The sequence below is a fragment of the Acipenser ruthenus genome, chromosome 43 (genome assembly GCF_902713425.1).
Source record: "Acipenser ruthenus chromosome 43, fAciRut3.2 maternal haplotype, whole genome shotgun sequence".
Classification (NCBI taxonomy): Eukaryota; Metazoa; Chordata; class Actinopteri; order Acipenseriformes; family Acipenseridae; genus Acipenser; species Acipenser ruthenus.
Window position 1 is genome coordinate 5772590 of NC_081231.1, and position 19424 is coordinate 5792013.

The 19424-nt window shown below is 41.7% G+C and overlaps 1 protein-coding gene and 1 pseudogene across 1 annotated transcript; both read right to left on the reverse strand.

The window, feature by feature from the left end:
* Positions 1 to 7687: 7687 nt before the first annotated feature.
* On the reverse strand, positions 7688 to 10811 carry LOC131709439 (uncharacterized; annotated as a pseudogene).
* A 5322-nt stretch (positions 10812 to 16133) lies between these two features.
* On the reverse strand, positions 16134 to 18706 carry LOC131709440 (carcinoembryonic antigen-related cell adhesion molecule 5-like). The gene is made up of 3 exons (XM_059011978.1): positions 18544 to 18706; positions 16962 to 17255; positions 16134 to 16432 (listed from the first exon to the last, which is right to left on the reverse strand). The coding sequence occupies exons 1-3, from the start codon at positions 18704 to 18706 to the stop codon at positions 16134 to 16136; spliced, it is 756 nt and encodes a 251-aa protein (XP_058867961.1).
* Positions 18707 to 19424: the final 718 nt, after the last annotated feature.

Genomic DNA, 19424 nt, shown 5'->3' on the forward strand with positions numbered 1-19424 from the left:
ATGTTTTTGTTATAGATTCTATATACAGTTAATATGTATTGCTAATTGATTTTATATTATTAAACATCATTCTGCTATAAACATCACAACTTTCTCACGTAGCTCGGAGTGACAGGTAAGAATGCGGTTGTTGTTGTTATTGTTTATTATAAGAGTGAGTAAATGTCAAAAAGGAGCTATTCTAACTGTATATTATATAAAACTAATATACTTTCTAAATACCGTTAATGTGGATTGAATGCGGTTATAACTGATTTGATATTATTATTTGTTTGCTTAGCAAATGCCTTATCCAGGTTGACTTACAGTTGCAAAGTATTACAATGAGTTATGTGCAAGTTAAGCATATCGTTAAGCATTACAGATAGTGTAGTTAAGTGCAAGTTCAAAATGTAAATATAGTTACAAGTAAGAGCAAATACAATATAGTTACAATTAAAGCAAATGCAACCTGTGCAGATACAAAGGAGTGCCTAACAGGCAAGCGCAAGAACAAAACAAATATATGATGGCTTGCTTTTGTATTTATTTGATTTATAATCAGTTAATAACCAGAGTGAAGAGAGTTTCTTAATGTACAAGACATGTCATCTCACACAAGGACCACAAAGCAAAACTCAACAGTTCAGGCTAAACAAACAGCACATTGATATCTTATTTATACAAGAGACAGATTAACAGATTAACTTACACTTTTCTGTTTTTTCCTCTACCAGCAAGTCCATCTCCACCACCCCTTCCCCAGGTGTCTACTGGAAAGAAAATCCACACAACACCATTAAGACTGGTTGACCATGATTATTCCGCCATGGTGAACAGATCCTGCATAGATCCACACAGTGTGCTTCACCCAACAACCAAGCAGCACATATCTAGGTATGTGAAACACCTGACAAAGATGAAAAACACCAGCTCATCGCTACAACACCAGTCCTGAAAAGCTCCAGGAGACTCCACTGCTGTGGCATCATTTAACTGAAGGCAGTGCTACTGTACAGGTCCCAGTGGTAACCGTGTCACCTGCAGCTGTCAACCCACCTGCACTGCTGTTAACACCTACTGCTCCATCCACTGCCTTAACACCAGAGTCAATTGAAAAAACCATGCAAGAAATTATGAACAGATGACATCAGAAGCAACAGCAGTTCAAGAAAACCAAAGAAAGGACCATCAGGTGCTTTTACTGCTCTACCAAAGTGTTGAGATGCCACAAAGCAAAGATTAGAGCAGAAAAAGAGGAAGCAGACAGAACCTCAGCCGTCTGGCCAACTGCGTAGGTTCTGCAGATTGGCATTTAAAAAAGGGACCAAACAGAAAAATACATCTATTGTCCTGCCTGGGTGTTTAACCTTTACAAAGATCATGGGATGACACAGGAAATGACCTGGTCTGAACTCCAGGCATCGAAAAGCAGAGATGGCAAAGAGAAAAGGGAAAATAAAATTGTTTGGACAACATATACAAAATAGTACTGTAAATACAGTTGTTTAGACAACATATACAAAATAGTTCTGTAAATATAGTTATTGTTTGGACAACATATACAAAATAGTTCTGTAAATATAGTTGTTGTTTGGACAGCATATGCAAAATAGGACTGTAAATATAGTTGTTGCTTGGACAACATAAAAATTGTACTGTGATGTAATTGTTGCTTGGAAATATCAAAACACTACTGTAGGCTGTTTTTTGGACAACATAAAAACACTACTGTAAATCTAGTTGTTGTTTGGACAACATATCAAAAATAGTACTGCAAGTGTTGCAGGCATGCTTTAGCACCTTATTATTGATTTATTTGTATTATTTTTGTTCACGTGTATTATTGCTTATTTTGCTTTAATCACGATATGATTTTGTATATTCACTCTGCACTATTATTTAATCACGGTATGATTTTGTATATTCACTCTGCACTATTATTTAATCATGATATGATTTTGTATATTCACTCTGCACTGTTATTTAATCACGATATGATTTTGTATATTCACTCTGCACTATTATTTAATCACGATATGATTTTGTATATTCACTCTGCACTATTATTTAATCACGATATGATTTTGTATATTCACTCTGCACTATTATTTAATAACGATATGATTTTGTATATTCACTCTGCACTGTTATTTATAGCACTGCTGTGTCCAGCTGACACCCCTCCCTCTAGAGCTGTTACAGCCTGCTTGAGTCCAAACTGCTTCAGGACACTGAGAATCGGGATCCTGGATATTTGTATTGTTTTAAACTCTTATTATTCTGTTCATTCTTGCTGCTGTTGATGTAGCTCTATTACTTCTATTGCTATAACCATTGCTAACATTGCTGCTGTTGATACATCTATCATTTTGAATTCTATTGCTATAGTGACTGTTACCTTTACTGCTATTGAATTAGCTATTACTTTTATTGTTAATTGCATATGCAGGGATGGAAGTAAGACTCATAATGGATAGCAGTTTGGTCCATTTCAGGTTTTACTAACAGCAGGCCCTCGTAGAAACTGTACTGAAGAAGCTGGAAAATAAAAGTCTGCAGGTCACAAAACCCGAAATGGCTCCTACTGCTATACAATGGGAGTCTTATAGCAAAATACTGTATTGTAAATATATATTCAGTTTACATTTAAATCTCTTAATGTTACACATGATTTATTCTTTAACTTTTAATAATAAGCATTATAGTTTAACCAGCTTGGTTGTTCCATTATAATTTATTCATTTAAAAGTAAAAGCATGTGCTCACTGACTCACAGATTTACAAAAAAGTACAAATGGAGATTCTACAGAAGTGACGGGAAAGTTCTTGAATTTGCAGTTTGTTTATTTGAGGTCACACAGAGATAGTGATCAAGTGGGAACTCTTTCAAGTGTTTTCAGAACAAAGGATTCTGGTATTTTCTATTTTACACTTTACAAAAGCAGACTCTGAAAAGTTGTCTTTGCAGACTGTCTACAAAGATTCCATAAACTCACAGGTTTCGTTGGCCAACCATGTAACTAGATACAGGGGCTCTCAAAAGTATTCACCCCCCTTGGACTTTTCCACATTTTATTGTGTTACAACATGGAATCAAAATGGATTTAATTAGGAGTTTTTGTCAATGTCAAAGTGAAAAATAAAATCTACAAATTAATTACAAATATAAAACAGAAAATAATTGATTGCATAAGTATTCACCCCCTATGCTATGACACACCTAAATAAGCTCTGGTGCAACCAATTGTCTTTTAGAAGACACATAAGGAGGCTGTGTGGTCCAGTGGTTAAAGAAAAGGGCTTATAAACAGGAGGTCCCTGGTTCAAATCCCATCTCAGCCACTGACTCATTGTGTGACCCTGAGCAAGTCACTTCACCTCCTTGTGCTCCGTCTTTCAGGTGAGACGTAGTTGTAAGTGACTCTGCAGCTGATGCATAGTTCACACACCCTAGTCTTTGTAAGTCACCTTGGATAAAGGCGTCTGCTAAATAAACTAATAATAATAATAATAATAATAATAAGTAGTAGTTGAATGGAGTCCACCTGTGTGCAATTAAGGTGTTTCACATGATTTCAGGTTAAATACACCTGTCTCTGGGGGGTCCCACAGTTGGTTAGTACATTTCCTAACAAAAACTACATCATAAAGACAAAGGAACATTCAAAGCAAATCCGGAATAAGGTTCTTCAAAAGCACCAATCAGGGGTAGGATATAAGAACATTTCCAAGGCATTGAATATCCCCCGGAGCACAGTAAAGTCCATTATTAAGAAATGGAGAGAGTATGGCACAACTGTGAATCTGTCTAGAACAGGCCGTCTTCAAAAACTGAGTATCCGGGCGAGAAGGGCACTAGTCAGGGAGGCCACCAAGAGGCCTATGGCAACTCTAAATGAGTTACAGTCTTCCGTGGCTGAGCTGGGAGACACTGTGCATACGGCAACAATAGCCCGGGTGCTTCACAAAACTGGCCTTTATGGGAGAGTGGCAAAAAGAAAGCCATTGTTGAAAAAAACTCACATCAAATCTCAGCTAGAGGTTGCCAGAAGGCATGTGGGAGACTCAGAGACCTAGTGGAAGAAATTCTATGGTCTGATGAGACCAAAATAGAGCTTTTTGGCCTTAACACTAAGCGCTATGTTTGGTGCAAGCCTAACACCGCACACCATCCCGAGAACACCATCCCTACCGTGAAGCATGGTGGTGGCAGCATCATGCTATGGGGATGCTTCTCTGCGTCAGGGCCTGGAAAGCTTGTGAAGATAGAGGGCAAAATGGATGCAGCAAAGTACATAGAAATCCTGAAGGAAAACCTGCTGAAGTCTGCAAGAGACCTGGGACTTGGGAGAAGATTCATCTTCCAGCAGGACAATGACTCCAAACATACAGCCAGAGCCACACTGGAGTGGCTTAAAAACAAAAAGGTCAATGTCCTGGAGTGGCCCAGTCAAAGCCAGGACCTCAATCCAATTGAGAATATGTGGAAAGAGTTTAAAATTGCTGTTCACCAAAGGTCCCCATCCAACTTGACGGAGCTTGAGCAATTTTGCAAAGAAGAATGGGCAAAAATTGTAGTGTCCAGATGTGCAAAGCTGGTAGAGCTGGTATCCAAATAGACTCATGGCTGTAATTGCTGCCAAAGGTGCCTCTGCCAAATATTGACTCAAGGGGGTGAATACTTATGCAATCAATTATTTTCTGTTTTGTATTTGTAATTAATTTAGAATTTAGATTTTATTTTTCACTTTGACATTATGGACTTTTTTATGTTGATCAGTGGCAAAAACTCCTAATTAAATCCATTTTGATTCCATGTTGTAACACCATAAAATGTGGAAAAGTCCAAGGGGGGTGAATACTTTTGAAAGCCACTGTATATAAATAATATGCAATATATGTGTGTCTATCTATATATAATGCATTATGTTGTAGCTTTTTATATATTTTGTTTAATGTTTTATACTGTAAATAGCCACCCCCCTGGGAGCACCCGTCCACGGTCGGCTGTGGAACAGCCTGGACTCGAACAGGGGACGTCCAGGCTATAGAGTGCATGCTGCACTCCACGCAGAGCACCTTTCCTGGATGCGCCACTCGGGAGCCCTGAACCCTACAGGTTTCTTTTTAGTTTTTTTTCCGTGATATGTGCTGTTTTAAAACAAAACAATTCCGTAATATAACTGGTATGTATGTCAAAGTGCTTGATTTCTCTGGTTTACTTAGATGTTGACCAACATGTGAAATGCCATGACTGATACATATCCCGTTCTTTAGTTATTGTTTTCCAAGATCACTACATATAAAAAGTAAAGAACGGAAGATGATGGTGATGATGATGATGATGATGATGATGATGATGATAAAAAGGACACATTTTACCTTAGTTTGATGACTTATATCTTAATATATCTAAATGTGTATAAGAGGTATTTACGTTTTTTTCACATATTTGGTCTAAGAAGGCTTAAAACTTTATGTTTAAAGTGGAATCAATATGTTTTTCTGGTGCAATAGGTAAAGGAGCAGTGTGTCCCCCACCAGGGATTTAACCTATGACCCTCTAATATGTAGTAAGTCATGGCTCACGAGCGTCATATTGTATGACAAATAGGCTATAGGCTATATTTTTTGTAAAATATGGATAGGCCTAAACCAATATCAATTGCTCTGGAGATTCAGAGTTTCACTGGGCGTGAGCTGGGGGGGAAAGATAAGGCAGAAGAAGCAGCAAGGAGCAGTTAGTAGGACAGAATGTGGTCACCGACTGGGGCCGACGCTGTCGACATCCCAGGGGCGGAGGACCCGGCAACCGGAAACAGGATAGAAAAGAGGTCACCGACTGGGGCCGACGCTGTTGACATCCCAGGGGCGGAGGACCCGGCAACCGGAAACGGGATAGAAAAGAGGTCACCGACTGGGGCCGACGCTGTCGACATCCCAGGGGCGGAGGACCCGGCAACCGGAAACAGGATAGAAAAGAGGTCACCGACTGGGGCCGACGCTGTCGACATCCCAGGGGCGGAGGACCCGGCAACCGGAAACGGGATAGAAAAGAGGTCACCGACTGGGGCCGACGCTGTCGACATCCCAGGGGTGGAGGACCCGGCAACCTGAAAACACATATGAGGGTTAGACTTGAAAAGCCGCCCCTCGGGAGGAGATGAGAGAGGTACCCAGCATTTGAGGCTTATGTAAGGGGCGCTCGTAAAACCCCTGATTGGCCGAGACATCACGCTGCCTGGGACCTGAAAATAAGGACAGAGCATTGAGGTTAGTATAGGACTCGGCACAAGTGACCACATCCTGAAGAGAGGCAGAATAGAAGAGAGCCTCGAGTGAGATGAGCGCAGGAGCTGCGACAGGACAGAGTTTGGCCGGGGGTCCGCTCTGACTCACGCGGTGAGAAACCCTGAAGGTAAGGGAGGCGGCTGCCTAGCCCTGAGGTCGGGGAAGTGAGCCTCACTTGCCCCCCAAAGGATGGACCCCCGGCACCTACGAAAATTCCCACACCGTGAGACAAACAAGACAGAACATGCCAACGCATAACATAAACAAACAAACAAAAGACCAGAAGGACGAACAGAGGGAGATTAGTAAATTTGTTAGTGGGATGTGACTATGTGTATACCTGACTGTGTATACCTGCCGCTCAGTGGAGAGGAAAAAACCTCTTGAGGCGAATTTAGGGGAAAACCTCAGGTGGCCCCGGCGAACAGGTAGCCCCCACTCCGGGCATGCTAGCAATTTTAAAATGGGCTGCTGCTATATCGGAGGGAGATGAATGGACGTAATAGTCTACTGCGGAAGAGGACCAGCGGCCCATGGTCTTGATCAGACTGTGATTGATGCTGGCTCTTGCAGCGGAGGTAGCTGCACCTATACGAAATGAATGGGGAGAATACAGCTGAGGAGGGAGGCCTGCTCTAGAAAGGAGGGAGGAGAGGTGGGCTGAGAACCAGTGACGAGTGACAATAGAGTGAGAGGAATCGATAAATAGAGGGTCCAGGGGGGGGATGGGATTTCCTGATGGAGAGATATTTTGCCATTGCTGAGAAAGGGCAGATAGAGGATTCGATCCTTGAAAGCTGGATGAACTGACCACGCCGGAGTTGATCTGTCTTTGAGATACGCAGCCGGATTATGAAATAGGAGTTGCTAATACAGGAGAGATCGCAGAGACGAATACCCGTTGCAGGGAAGCTTGAAGCTGAAGGAACTGCGAATTCTGAGCATCTGAGGAAGCCGAAGAAGGCTGTGAGGCAGATGGTTTCCATTAGGAGATCTTCGTATGGGGAAAAGCAACCTTTCCGAAGAGTAGAGATGAGGGAATGGAGGATATCTGTTGATATAGGCAGGCGGGAAGGTGCAGCAGGGGGGGAGCTTTTGAAGATTCCGCGGAGAGTCAGACGAACAACTGGTATGGAGAGGATGGTGGGTGAAGGCACGGACATGATGCGGTAGTGATATTGGATTCCTGAAATGTAAGATTTGATGGATGCTGGGGAAAGATGGAGAGATTCCTTAGCATGGATGATGAAGGCCAGGATCCAATCTTGATTGAAGGGAATAGGGTGGATATGATTATGAGCACAGAAGGTTAGGAATGCTGACCAGGCCGTAGAATAAGAAGCTCTTGAAGAAGGGGCGAGGGCTGTAGACATGTAGTTTTGAGCGGATTGAAGGAGGTTGCGGAGGGTAGGGTTCAGTCCAGAAGTAGCTGATGAAACTGTGGGGTCTGGAGGGGGTTTGGGGAGGCAGATGGAACCAGCTGACGGAACTTGGCTACCTGTAGGCGAGAAAGAGCATCTGCAGCATTATTATGGGTACCCGGAAGATGACGAGCTTGTATTAGGAAGTTGAGAGATACAGACGACCATATGAGACGACGGAGCAGGCGCATAATGAGGGGGGATGAAGAACGTCCTTTGTTAATGATGTGTACTGTGGGTTTGTTATCGCTGAAGAAAAGAATTGATTTTCTTGACCATTGGTGACCCCAGAGGGCAGCGGCCACCGCGATTGGATAAATTTCTAGAAGTGCCGTAGATTTCTCTTGAGGGGGAAGGAGCTGAATTTCAGGGGGCCAAGTGCTAGAGAACCATTCAGGAACAAGGAACCCGCCGAATCCGATGGATGAGGCGTCAGTGAAGAGGGCAAGGTCATGGGGGGCTGAAATGAAATCGTCGTAAAATATAGAGAGGCCATTCCAGTTAGAAAGGAGACTGATCCACATCTTTATGTCTTTCCTGGCTTTGGCTGAAATTTTCACATGAGAATTCATATTCTTGACCGTTGATGAGAGGGCTAGGAGATGTGAAATAAATGTTCTGCCCTGGGGAATGATGCGAATGGCGAAATTGAAATGGCCGAGGAGAGACAGGAGGTCCCTCTTCTTAATGAAAGAGGAGATCTGAAAATTGTTAATGAGTGAAAGTAAGCGTTGGAGTTTGGCAAGAGGCAGGCTGGCTTCGAATTTCACTGTATTGAGTGTGATGCCGAGGAATTCCAGGGAGTTAACAGGGCCGATGGTTTTCTCTTGAGAAAGAGGGACACCGACTGAGGAAAAGAGGGTCTTTAGCTGATTAATTGCTTGGGCTGGAGGATCTGACGGGGGGAAATAAGCAGAAAGTCATCCATTAGATGGAAGAAGAAGGGGACATGATAGGAGTTGAGCAGAATCCAGCAGAGGGCTTCTGACAAGGAATCGAATATTTTTGGGCTACTGCGGCAGCCGAAAGTGATCTGGGTGGAGAAATAGAACTTGTCTGCCCAACAGACTCCGAAAAGGTGACGGAGGGAAGGGTGAATAGGCATGACCTTGAATGCATCGGAGATATCGGCTTTGGCGAGCCAGGCTCCGTGACCTGCAATTTTGATGAAATGAATGGCATCTGAGAGCTTAATGTAGTGAAGAGAGAACTCCTCGCTTGAAATGAGGGAGTTAATGCTGCGTGTGTAAGCGCCCCGAGGAGCGGATAAGTCAATAATAAGGCGTTTCTTGCCGGAATACTTACGGGTAGCGATGCCTATGGGATTAATACGAAAGGTAGTGAAGGGGGGTGCTGAAAAGGGGCCGACCATGAAGCCTTTGTTGACTTCGGCTTGGAGAAGGGAACTGACGACTTGTGGCTTAGAAATGGCAGAGCGGAGATTTTGACAGATATGAGACTCCGAAGGAATGTGAGAAATGCCAGTAAAAAAGCCATTTGTAAGTCCGCTAATTAGATAAGAGACGAACAGCTTATCTGGATGATTTTGTAGCGCATTAGCGAGAGCCTGAACGTTGATAGGAGTAGAAACTTGAAGTAACTTTGATTGTCACTTCGCTGGAGGACATATGGAGCGTGAGTGGGCGTCGTTGCAGAAGCTACAGGCATGAAGGCACTTGCAGGTTTTGCTGAAGCAGGCAGAAGTATTAAAGTTATTGCATATTTGCCTGCCACCTGTAAACTTGATGGGACGGCCATAGATATCTCTGGCTTGAGATCTGGTGGGAGGAGCTGAAGCATGGATGGAAGCAGGGGCAAGATGTCTTGAACTGAGAAGAGAAGGCAAGGGATGATGAATGGGTTGAAGAGAACTAGCTGCTGTCTTAGGGCATAGATAAGAGGAGTGCGCTGTGGAGGCATATGCGCTGCAGGCGTTGGGACGAATTCCACTGAAGATCCGGGTGAAAAGATCTGTGTCGGAACGGGACCAATCAATAATACGGTTGTCGGCTGAGAGGGTGGCAGCAGCTTTGGCTGAGAAAGCACGGTGGTATTGATAGAACAAAGCGCCTCCGTAGCGCACGGCCAATTCGACAACCAGAAAGAGATACTGATTTAACTCTTGTAATCTGTGCGGATAAACAGAACAGAGAATATCGCGATAAATGGAGAAAGCGAGGACGAATTCTCCCACGGAAAGGCTTTTTTGAAGACGTGGGTCGCGGGATTTTAGAGTGACCGAAACGTCTCCACAGTCGACCACTCTGTGATCTAAAAACTCAGAAGAAGCAATGAGAATAGAGACAAGATTTACATCCTTGCCTTTCTAATTTTTGGTGAAATAGAATGGCTGGTAATGGCACGGGGAGAAGAGGAACTTGCTACAGTGGCTGAGGAGAGATTGAACTCTGGAGGAGGAACGGGGGGTACTGAAAAAGACGTACCAAGGGTATAAGCAGGAGTGCTGGAACTGAAGGCGGGTGGAGCCAAAGCAGGATTTTCCAGTTTGTCAAGACGGGCGCTGAGAGCTAGCTGAGAGTCTATAATGGGCTGGAGCAGAGGTTGCAGCTGATTAAAAGTGACCTGAGGGGCGCTGCTGGAGGAGGGGATGGGCGGGGTGAGTGATTGCGGCAGATGCTGTGGCTGCGTTGACTGCGCCGCCGGGGGGAGCTTGGCTGCGAATGCAGAGTCTTGCGTATGCGCAGCAGGAACAGGAACGGAGAGAGTAGCAGAAGAGGAGGGCCTGACGGCTGAAGCGTGCAAGCGGGGGGGAAAAATCGGCTCGGCTGACAAGGCTTCACAATAGGTAACAAATAGGGACATGCGATCTCCGCCGACGGGAATAGGAATGAACTTTTCAAAGAGTACTTTCAGCAGCTTAGGTGTCGTCCAATCTTTGTAGTGGAGTTGCAGTAGGGGCTGGCTAGCGGAACCGCGCTTTGGGCCCCGCTCTTGCCTAGCTGAACGCCGGGTGGAAGCAAGGTTGGCTGACAGGGCTGGCGCGGTCATGGACCGGGACGAGGAACGGAATGCCTGACAAAGACGGACCGGTGGAGGGGTCGGAGGCAGGAACTCGTCTGAGTCGGAAGGGAATGCGTAAACTGAAAGCTTTTCCATTTGGAAGCAGGTAAGACTGCGCGTATTAATCTTGCGATGGTCTTTTTTTTTTTTTTTTTTTTTTTTCTCTCGGGAGTAATGCGAAACACTACGAGTCAGGATTCAAAAAACGAAACACTAGACAGAAAAGGTGCAGGTGATCAGGTCTTAAATAGTAAATAGAAACTAATTAACTGGAGATTAGAAAATTGAAAGATTAGAGATTAGCGGCCCCCCCAGCTCCACGCCCCCCGAACCTCGCAAGCTAACATTTAAAAATTTAAATACATTTCAACAGCTACCTAGAGGCGCAGCGGGTTGCAAGTTCGAACATCTGGATTTTATTTTATTTTTGGGGGCGTTATGTGCGTTTATTTTGATGTAGACCAACATGTAAAATCGAGTCAGGCCATTTTTTTCTCAATGTAACCGGATAACTTCTGATTTTAAAACGCGCTAAAGATTTTGTCGAGCAAATCCTTTTGTGCAAACTCGTCAAACACGGATGTACGCATCAAAACTGGGGCGATCCAACAGCTGTCGCGCGGCGCAGATGGCTAAAGCGTTTCTCGTGTTCAATTCTCGTGATGCTGCTTCGAACCCCGCTGGTGTTTTATTTATTTATTTTCGTTAGTAAGGAACGGATGATGATGATGATGATGATGATGATGATGATGATGGAAAAAAGGAGAATGACATTTTTTTTACCTTAGTTTGACGACTTATATCTCAATGTGTACAAGAGGTATTTACGTTTTTTTTCACATTTGATCAAAGAAAGCTTAAAGCTTTGTTTAAAGTGGAATGGTACTTCTAAGTTATTTAGTTTTGCCGCTGCAACATGGTCAAAACAGCAAAACTCTGCTGTATAGAGATTCTCGGCAGTTCCGCCACGTTTTTCTAATAACTTTTAGTGAGGAACTGCAGTTCCTCTCAATACATCTCACAAACTTGAAAAATAAACTTCCAAGTTGCTAAACATGTTATTTATTTTCTCAAAAAGATGTTACAAAAACCCATAGGTCTTAATCAGCTGTGTATAATCTCTAAAACCAAGACAGGCTCAACTGTCCTTGAAGTTCATTTTTTCTTCAAACTTATAACATTTCATTGCTTACAATAGCTTTACCCCATTAGCTGCTTCCACTGTACCTGTAGTGTTGCTATGGTTTCCAAGCAAGTTTCACTCCCTCTTCCAGTCCTGGTTACAGACTTGCAAAAGTTACTACATATACATGTGAAACACAAAGACTAAACTCCTTATCTCTCCCATTTGGCAAAACGCCTAGAACACATTAAAACTGAATGTAAGAAAGTGTTAACAGGAAATTATATATATATATATATATATATATATATATATATATATATATATATATATATATATATATATATATATATATTCTTTGTACTCTCCCCTTTTCTTTTCTCTCTTCCTTTTTTTGGTTTTGCAATTGTCAATAAACAGTCATAAGCATTTCGTACCTTCCAAACTGCTCTCTTAAATCCCTATTATTTTCTTTGAGTGGTTTTGCTTTACTTGTCAAGACAATAATTTTGTTACATTCCTTTTACAAAAGCAAAACATAAAAGTTTGAGTTTTATTTTAACGATAGCCAAATGTAACCATTAAAATAATCACATTTCTAATATAAAAGTGTGCACTTTCATTACTGTTCAAATGTATTATTACTCATTTGTTTTGAAAGTGTTTTTTTCAATTTATGTAATAAAATAAAATCATGTTAGGCTTTACTTGTAACCATTATAGAATTACTAGTAAACTGCAATAACATTTTTTTAAATTGTTATAAACAGAATTCCATTTATTTAAATTATACTCTAAAGTTAAATAGTATAATGTATACTTTCTTTTCCTAGCCATTCTTGTTGAGCTGCCACCAGTATGGTCTGTCTACCTGCTTTATAAGGTATTACTTTTTTAATGGTTTTAAGCAGTTTGCATAATACTCCCTGCTCCAACTAGTATTTGTCTCCATCTATCAGAAATTCAAATAGCAATTGACTGCTCCTTGTGTTAATTCATCTGCACGATTGTTCCCTTTAATCATAACCTCCTTCCCCCTCTTGGTTGTCCAGCTGCATGCTGAACACTGATTCTGTTACCCCTCAATTCTTCAGTCTCTTTGCATATATTTTGCATTGTGCTATAGGTTTGCCTCTATGGTCAGAGTAACAATTCTCTTTCCAGGCTAGAGAGTGAATATTGAATGCTTAGGCGCAATAGCCAGAGTCTGTTATTATTAATATGGTCTCACTGGGCATCCTCAAACTTTTGAGCCACAGAAACTCGTTGGCCTGGGCCGGTCAGGGCTGGCCAGCATCAACCCGGCCCGCAGTGGAAACAAGGTAATAGTAGCAAGGACAGGCATGCTGGTTCAGCTGCTCCAAGACATCAGAGTGGATCAGCAATGGCACAACAAAGGGGCTGTGTGTTAAATAATCAATGTGTTTATTTCCACAATGACTATGGGGTCTTCCCCTGCAATGCACTATATTTGTATTTTTTTCATTCTTGTTATTATTAGTGATGATATTGTTCACATTACTTTTTACTTTTTCTGGGTTAAATGCCCAGACTCTCGTCTGTATTGTAGCTTTACCTTTTGCAGCTCCCCCTAGCGGGCACATAAAGAACAACATTAATTAAAACATCAATTAGAAATAACATACTATTATTTATCACAAGAAGTTTAATTTCCTTGACAATTGTTTTCATTCAGGGTCAGCAGCTTTAATGACATTTTCTTAGTTTTCTTTTCTGATTTTCTGCAGTCATTCAGAGTGGTTCTTATTGTAATCACTCCAGTATTGTTAAGGTGTGTTGAGTTTGATTTCTGCAGTCATTCAGAGTGGTTCTTATTGTAATCACTCCAGTATTGTTAAGGTGTGTTGAGTTTGATTTCTACAGTCATTCAGAGTGGTTCTTATTGTAATCACTCCAGTATTGTTAAGGTGTGTTGAGTTTGATTTCTGCAGTCATTCAGAGTGGTTCTTATTGTAATCACTCCAGTATTGTTAAGGTGTGTTGAGTTTGATTTCCTGCAGTCATTCAGAGTGGTTCTTATTGTAATCACTCCAGTATTGTTAAGGTGTGTTGAGTTTGATTTGAGTTTGATTGAGTTGAGTAAAGAAGGTGTACAATGGGCTTTGGGTTCTATACAAATTTAATAATGTATAATTATATAATATATGTTAGTAATACTGGGTACTGCTTCATTAGCTGCATTGTAAATGTTTTACTTTATCGTAGGCTTAAACAATAATAAATTGAGTTCATAAATTCAGTTAATAATTCTCACCATTGTCTGTCTGCCTATAAAATAATGCAAACCTGAAAGTGTTCAGAGGACCCTAAATATCCTTCCCACAATGCACGAGCAATGAGGGCAACAGACTGACTGAATGCTCCCCATGGTCCTAATGCTCGAAGAGTATGCTTATGTACATTAATGTTACAGTAAAACCTGTTCATTCAACATTGTTTGGGACAGGATTATACAGTGTGCTGGATTACAGAGCTACTGTCAAATAAAATACTGTACATAAACAAAGGGTTACTTTATTTAATACAACACTCCCCTTCCAATGACTAGGAAACATATTATTTCATTATTAACCTCTAATGTCTATAACATTTATTGTTTGTTGCCTCAAACCCCAATAATTTGAGAGTTCAAATACATGTTGAAGGTGTATCATTAATAGCATAAAACAACACCAGTAGAGTAAAGCAGTTTATTGACTACAGAATAGCTTACAAATACAGAAATTCAATTAAATAAATCAAGGAGTTTAATCAATTTACAAGGAACACTATTCCAGTTCCACTCCAGTCTATGGTAATGCAGCGCTATTCCAATTCCACTCCAGTCTATGGTAATGCAGCACTATTCCAGTTCCACTCCAGTGTGCTGCACACGGCTGGAGAGCTCAATCCCCTCTGCTGACTGCTCCTGATCCGAGGTTTTCCTGAGACAGATGTCAGAGACACACAAGGAGGGCTCAGAGTTTAACTGCAGCAATAACAGAAGCTTTAAAGGATGATGACACGTCTAGGCTTCAGAGGAATCAAGTCCCATTGAAATCACAGAGTGCATTTCAGGGTAAGGAGCAGCTGTGTATCAACTGTAAAGACACTCTGTGGAGGCAGCAGCTTTGTGACATTACTGACAAAGGGTTATTATTAATACTCTAGATTGAAGAATCAAAGAATAACGATTATGAGTCAAATATGTCAAAGCTTTAGATCTTTATCATCTGGAAACCAAAAAGCCAAATTAACCCAGTATAGCATCTTAGGACACAGGTCTAAGTGAAGGGTACTGTTAAGAGTTTGCAAGAGGGATTCTTAAAGAGCTAATCAGAAAGTTTCCATCTCCATTTTCAGTGCTGTAAAGGATGATGACAGGTAGAGATAGCGAGTGCTGCCCCCTGTCTGTACACATACTGGCTAATACTGACTTACCTTGACTTACCACCAGCGAGACACGGGGAACCTGGAAAAATATATACAGATTGTTCAGTTTCTTTCTTATGATTGTGTTAACAAAAATAAATACAAACTTCCAAAATGTGTATTTTGGAAATTAGCTGTGCATGTTTAATGATGAAATAATGATTTCTTAATGAACTATCTCTAAGACTGGGCTGTGCTGTTTAAGAAGAAGCCTGCATGTGTGCTGTGACAGGCCAGGTGAAATGTGTGCACTGACTGGGAGTCTCACCTTGGATCCTGCAGTATTGAAGGAGTAGCAGAGTGAACACAATGAAATGAATCAGAGAGAAGCTCACTCTGTAGCCAATAGCAACAGCGCTGCGCCAGGACGCTGGGGGAAGGAAGGTACAGTATGAGTGTGTGCTAGTGACTTCCATACACCTTGACTGAGCTGATAGGGATACAAGAACATTACCCTGCTCACACTCGCTCTATAGGAACAGCCTTCAGCCACTCTGTCACTTGAATGGCTGTCTGCTGTAACTGCATTTTATTTGAACCATCATTTTATAAGATACTCAGTCAGGGAATTAATGTGTTTTCATTTGATTGTTTGTCAAAAAGCAGAAAAGAATGATTTGTTTAAAATGTAATCAAAGCCATGCATGTAGCTAAAACATTAGTGGGAAAAATACACCACTGAATTTACAAGGTGTAAAAACAGTGTCTGTACTGTGCAGTATTTGTTCTCTGTTGTAATTTGTTGTAATTGATGATAATTCAGTGGTCTGTTTATTCTGTTTCTTCAGGGAATGGGAATATAATGGGATCACAATGTGACCTATTTTACTGTGAGATCACTTTCAATCATCAAGGATAATCATTTAGGATGGGTTTGTAATCTTACTTTGTAGTTCAATCTGTAGCTCCTGGCTGCTCTTCTTCACTCCCTGTGACTCCACAGCACACGTGTAGCTCCCAGTGTGGCTCTTCTCAGTGCTGGCTATGCTGTACAGTGCAGAGTCAGTGCTGTTAGTCACAGGCTCCCCGTCTCTCACAATGGTGTAGTGGAGTTCAGGGCGGGGGGTTTTGTTCACTGCTGCCTCACAGGTCAGGTTAAGAGCCTCTCCCTCCTTCACTGTGGCTCCTGGAGATGCTGTCAGAGTCACCCTGGAAAACAGAGCTACGAAAAGAGGACATGAAGACAGATTAGTGATTGTGAAACTGTCAGAACAAGATATTCAAACCATTCAGAACCAGCGTCTTCCATAGAGTGGGATTCCCACAGAACCTCCTGCTCCTTAGAGAGACAGAGGCAGTGCTGGAGTATAGAGGCTATGAAGCATAATAAGTCGAGTTTCACTTACAACAGTGTTAGTCATGAGTTTAAGTCCCACTCTCATAATTCAATAAATATTTTTTTTCTTGGTATTAAAATGAGCAATGAGATTATTATTTTTAAAATGGACATTTACTGTAAATAGATATGCTTTGTCATGGTGTCCTATATTTTAGCTATTGCGTGGTAGAGTAGGTGAGAAACTTCAACCTTAATAGACAGAGAGGCATAGAGAGGAATAGAATTAGAAATTGAGAATTAAAGGAATGCTGGAGGATTGAGGCTCCCAATCACCTCTAGCAGAATCAAACAGCACCCCCTACTGCTGAGGACAAAGCTTTAGTGAAAAGGAAGGAGATTCTGTATTACTCACCAGTTACATTTACCCAGATGGGATCGCTGTATTGTGAGTAAGACGTGTTCCTGCCCCGTCCAGCTCCACACCAGTACTCTCCACTGTGGGACAGAGCAGCAGCACTGATTGTGTATCCGGCTCCAGTTCCACTGCTGCTGTCAGTCTGGTACACTGGAGCTCCCTGCCTGTCTTTGTACCAGAGATATCTCCAGCCTCCAGAGCCCCCCTCAACCACACAGCTCAGGGTGACTGTGTCTCCTTCAAATATCTCTCCTGCAGGCTCCCGGGTCAGTGCAGGCTTTGGGCGTCCCTCTGAAATACAGAAGATGACAAATAGGGACTCCTGTTTCCCTCAATTTGAGTGGCTTTGGATAACATGATAACATAGTAAATATTTTTAACTTGTATTAAAAAAACAAATTACTACAAAATTTGAATAATTATAAAAAAAATACATGAATCTACTGGAATTACTTTTAATGTATTTGTTATTAATAAAAAGTAATTATAACAGCCATTACTAGGAAGTCTGCAAAGTCGTCCATTCTTCAACTTGCTATCCTACTAATGCCTTGTATCACTTCCTTCAACTGGCTGGAAGTATTACTGTTTCCAGTGCAGCTCCAATCAGTAACTGTTCTGTTCTGACACAAAGATAGTGTGAAAGATAAGAGGACAGAAATCCACAGGACTGAATGAATATTATTATTTTATTATTATTTATTTCTTAGCAGACGTCCTTATCCAGGGCGACTTACAATTGTTACAAGACATCACATTATTTTTACATACAATTACATTATTTTTTACACATTATTTTTACATACAATTCCCCATTTATACAGTTGGGTTTTTACTGGGTTAGCAATCTAGGTAAAGTACCTTGCTCAAGGGTACAGCAGCAGTGTCCCCCACCTGGGATTGAACCCACGACCCTCCAGTCAAGAGTCCAGAGCCCTAACCACTACTCCACACTGCTGCCCCATATATAGAATCATTTCCTATTAAAACAGCCCATATGAAATGATTACATTTATACTTCGGTCCTGGGTAATTCTGTACTCCTATCTTAGTAATAAAAAGCATTTTAGAGTTAAGATACTTCAATCCCTCGGGCCTCTACAGTTAATTTCCATTACAGTTAATGTAACAGCAGCTCTGAGAGGACAGGACTGTGGTCAACATGCTGTCTGTGAGGGGTCTGTATTGAGAGCACTGCTCTGTATACAGCTGCGTTAATAAACTCACCAGACACTGCCAGTGTAACAGGATCACTGTGTTAATAAACTCACCAGACACAGCCAGTGTAACAGGATCGCTGCGTTAATAAACTCACCAGACACAGTCAGTGTAACAGGATCGCTGCGTTAATAAACTCACCAGACACAGTCAGTGTAACAGGATCCCTGTGTTAATAAACTCACCAGACACAGCCAGTGTAACAGGATCGCTGTGTTAATAAACTCACCAGACACAGCCAGTGTAACAGGATCGCTGTGTTAATAAACTCACCAGACACAGTCAGTGTAACAGGATCGCTGTGTTAATAAACTCACCAGACACAGTCAGTGTAACAGGATCGCTGTGTTAATAAACTCACCAGACACAGTCAGTGTAACAGGATCACTGCGTTGAGAGGAACGTGGTGGATCTCCTCTTTGTGCCTCACACTGGTACTGTCCACTATGAGACTGAGTGACAGGGCTGAGTGTGTATCTGGCTCCAGTGGTGCCTCTGATCTGCACTGTGCCTCCCTGACACATCTTGTACCAGAGATATTGGAAGCCAGTGAAACCCCCCTCAACCCCACAGCTCAGGGTGACAGTCTCTCCAGTGTACAGCTCTCCCCATTGAGGACTGCTGGTCAGCACAGCCTTCGGCATCTCTGGGTAAAGAAAGGAAACAAGGCATGTTAGGAACACGGACCTGCCTGCCAAGGACAGAAATAAAACCCAGTTCAGCATGACCTGCACCCACAGGCTCTGTTCACATGGACTTGTTAACTGTGGTGGTCTCTAATAAAAGCATCTCGATGTTACTGTCTCTCACGGGTTTCGAGGTCATAGCTCTGGATTCTTGTAACATTTGTAGATTTTCTCTGTCTGAGAATTTGTTCTCTTGGTTGATTAGCCCTTATTTCCACACATAGACAGACAGTGCTGGACAGCACAGTGCAACAGACCTATTCACAGCATGTGTAAACATGCATGATAATTCAAAATAATTATGTATTACCATTAGACGTTAACAAAGGACTGACTGATTCATAATTAAACTTAATGTTTCATAAAAAAAATGTTGACATGGATGACAAAAGCATGGATTCTATTTGTTTTTGTTTATAAATAAATGTTGGGGCACATTAGAAAATAAGTAATTCAAAAGCATACATTTCCTGTATTAAAATGTATTGTTTAATAATAATAATAATAATAATAATAATAATAATAATAATATAAAGAGAGCCTGAGAGATGGGATG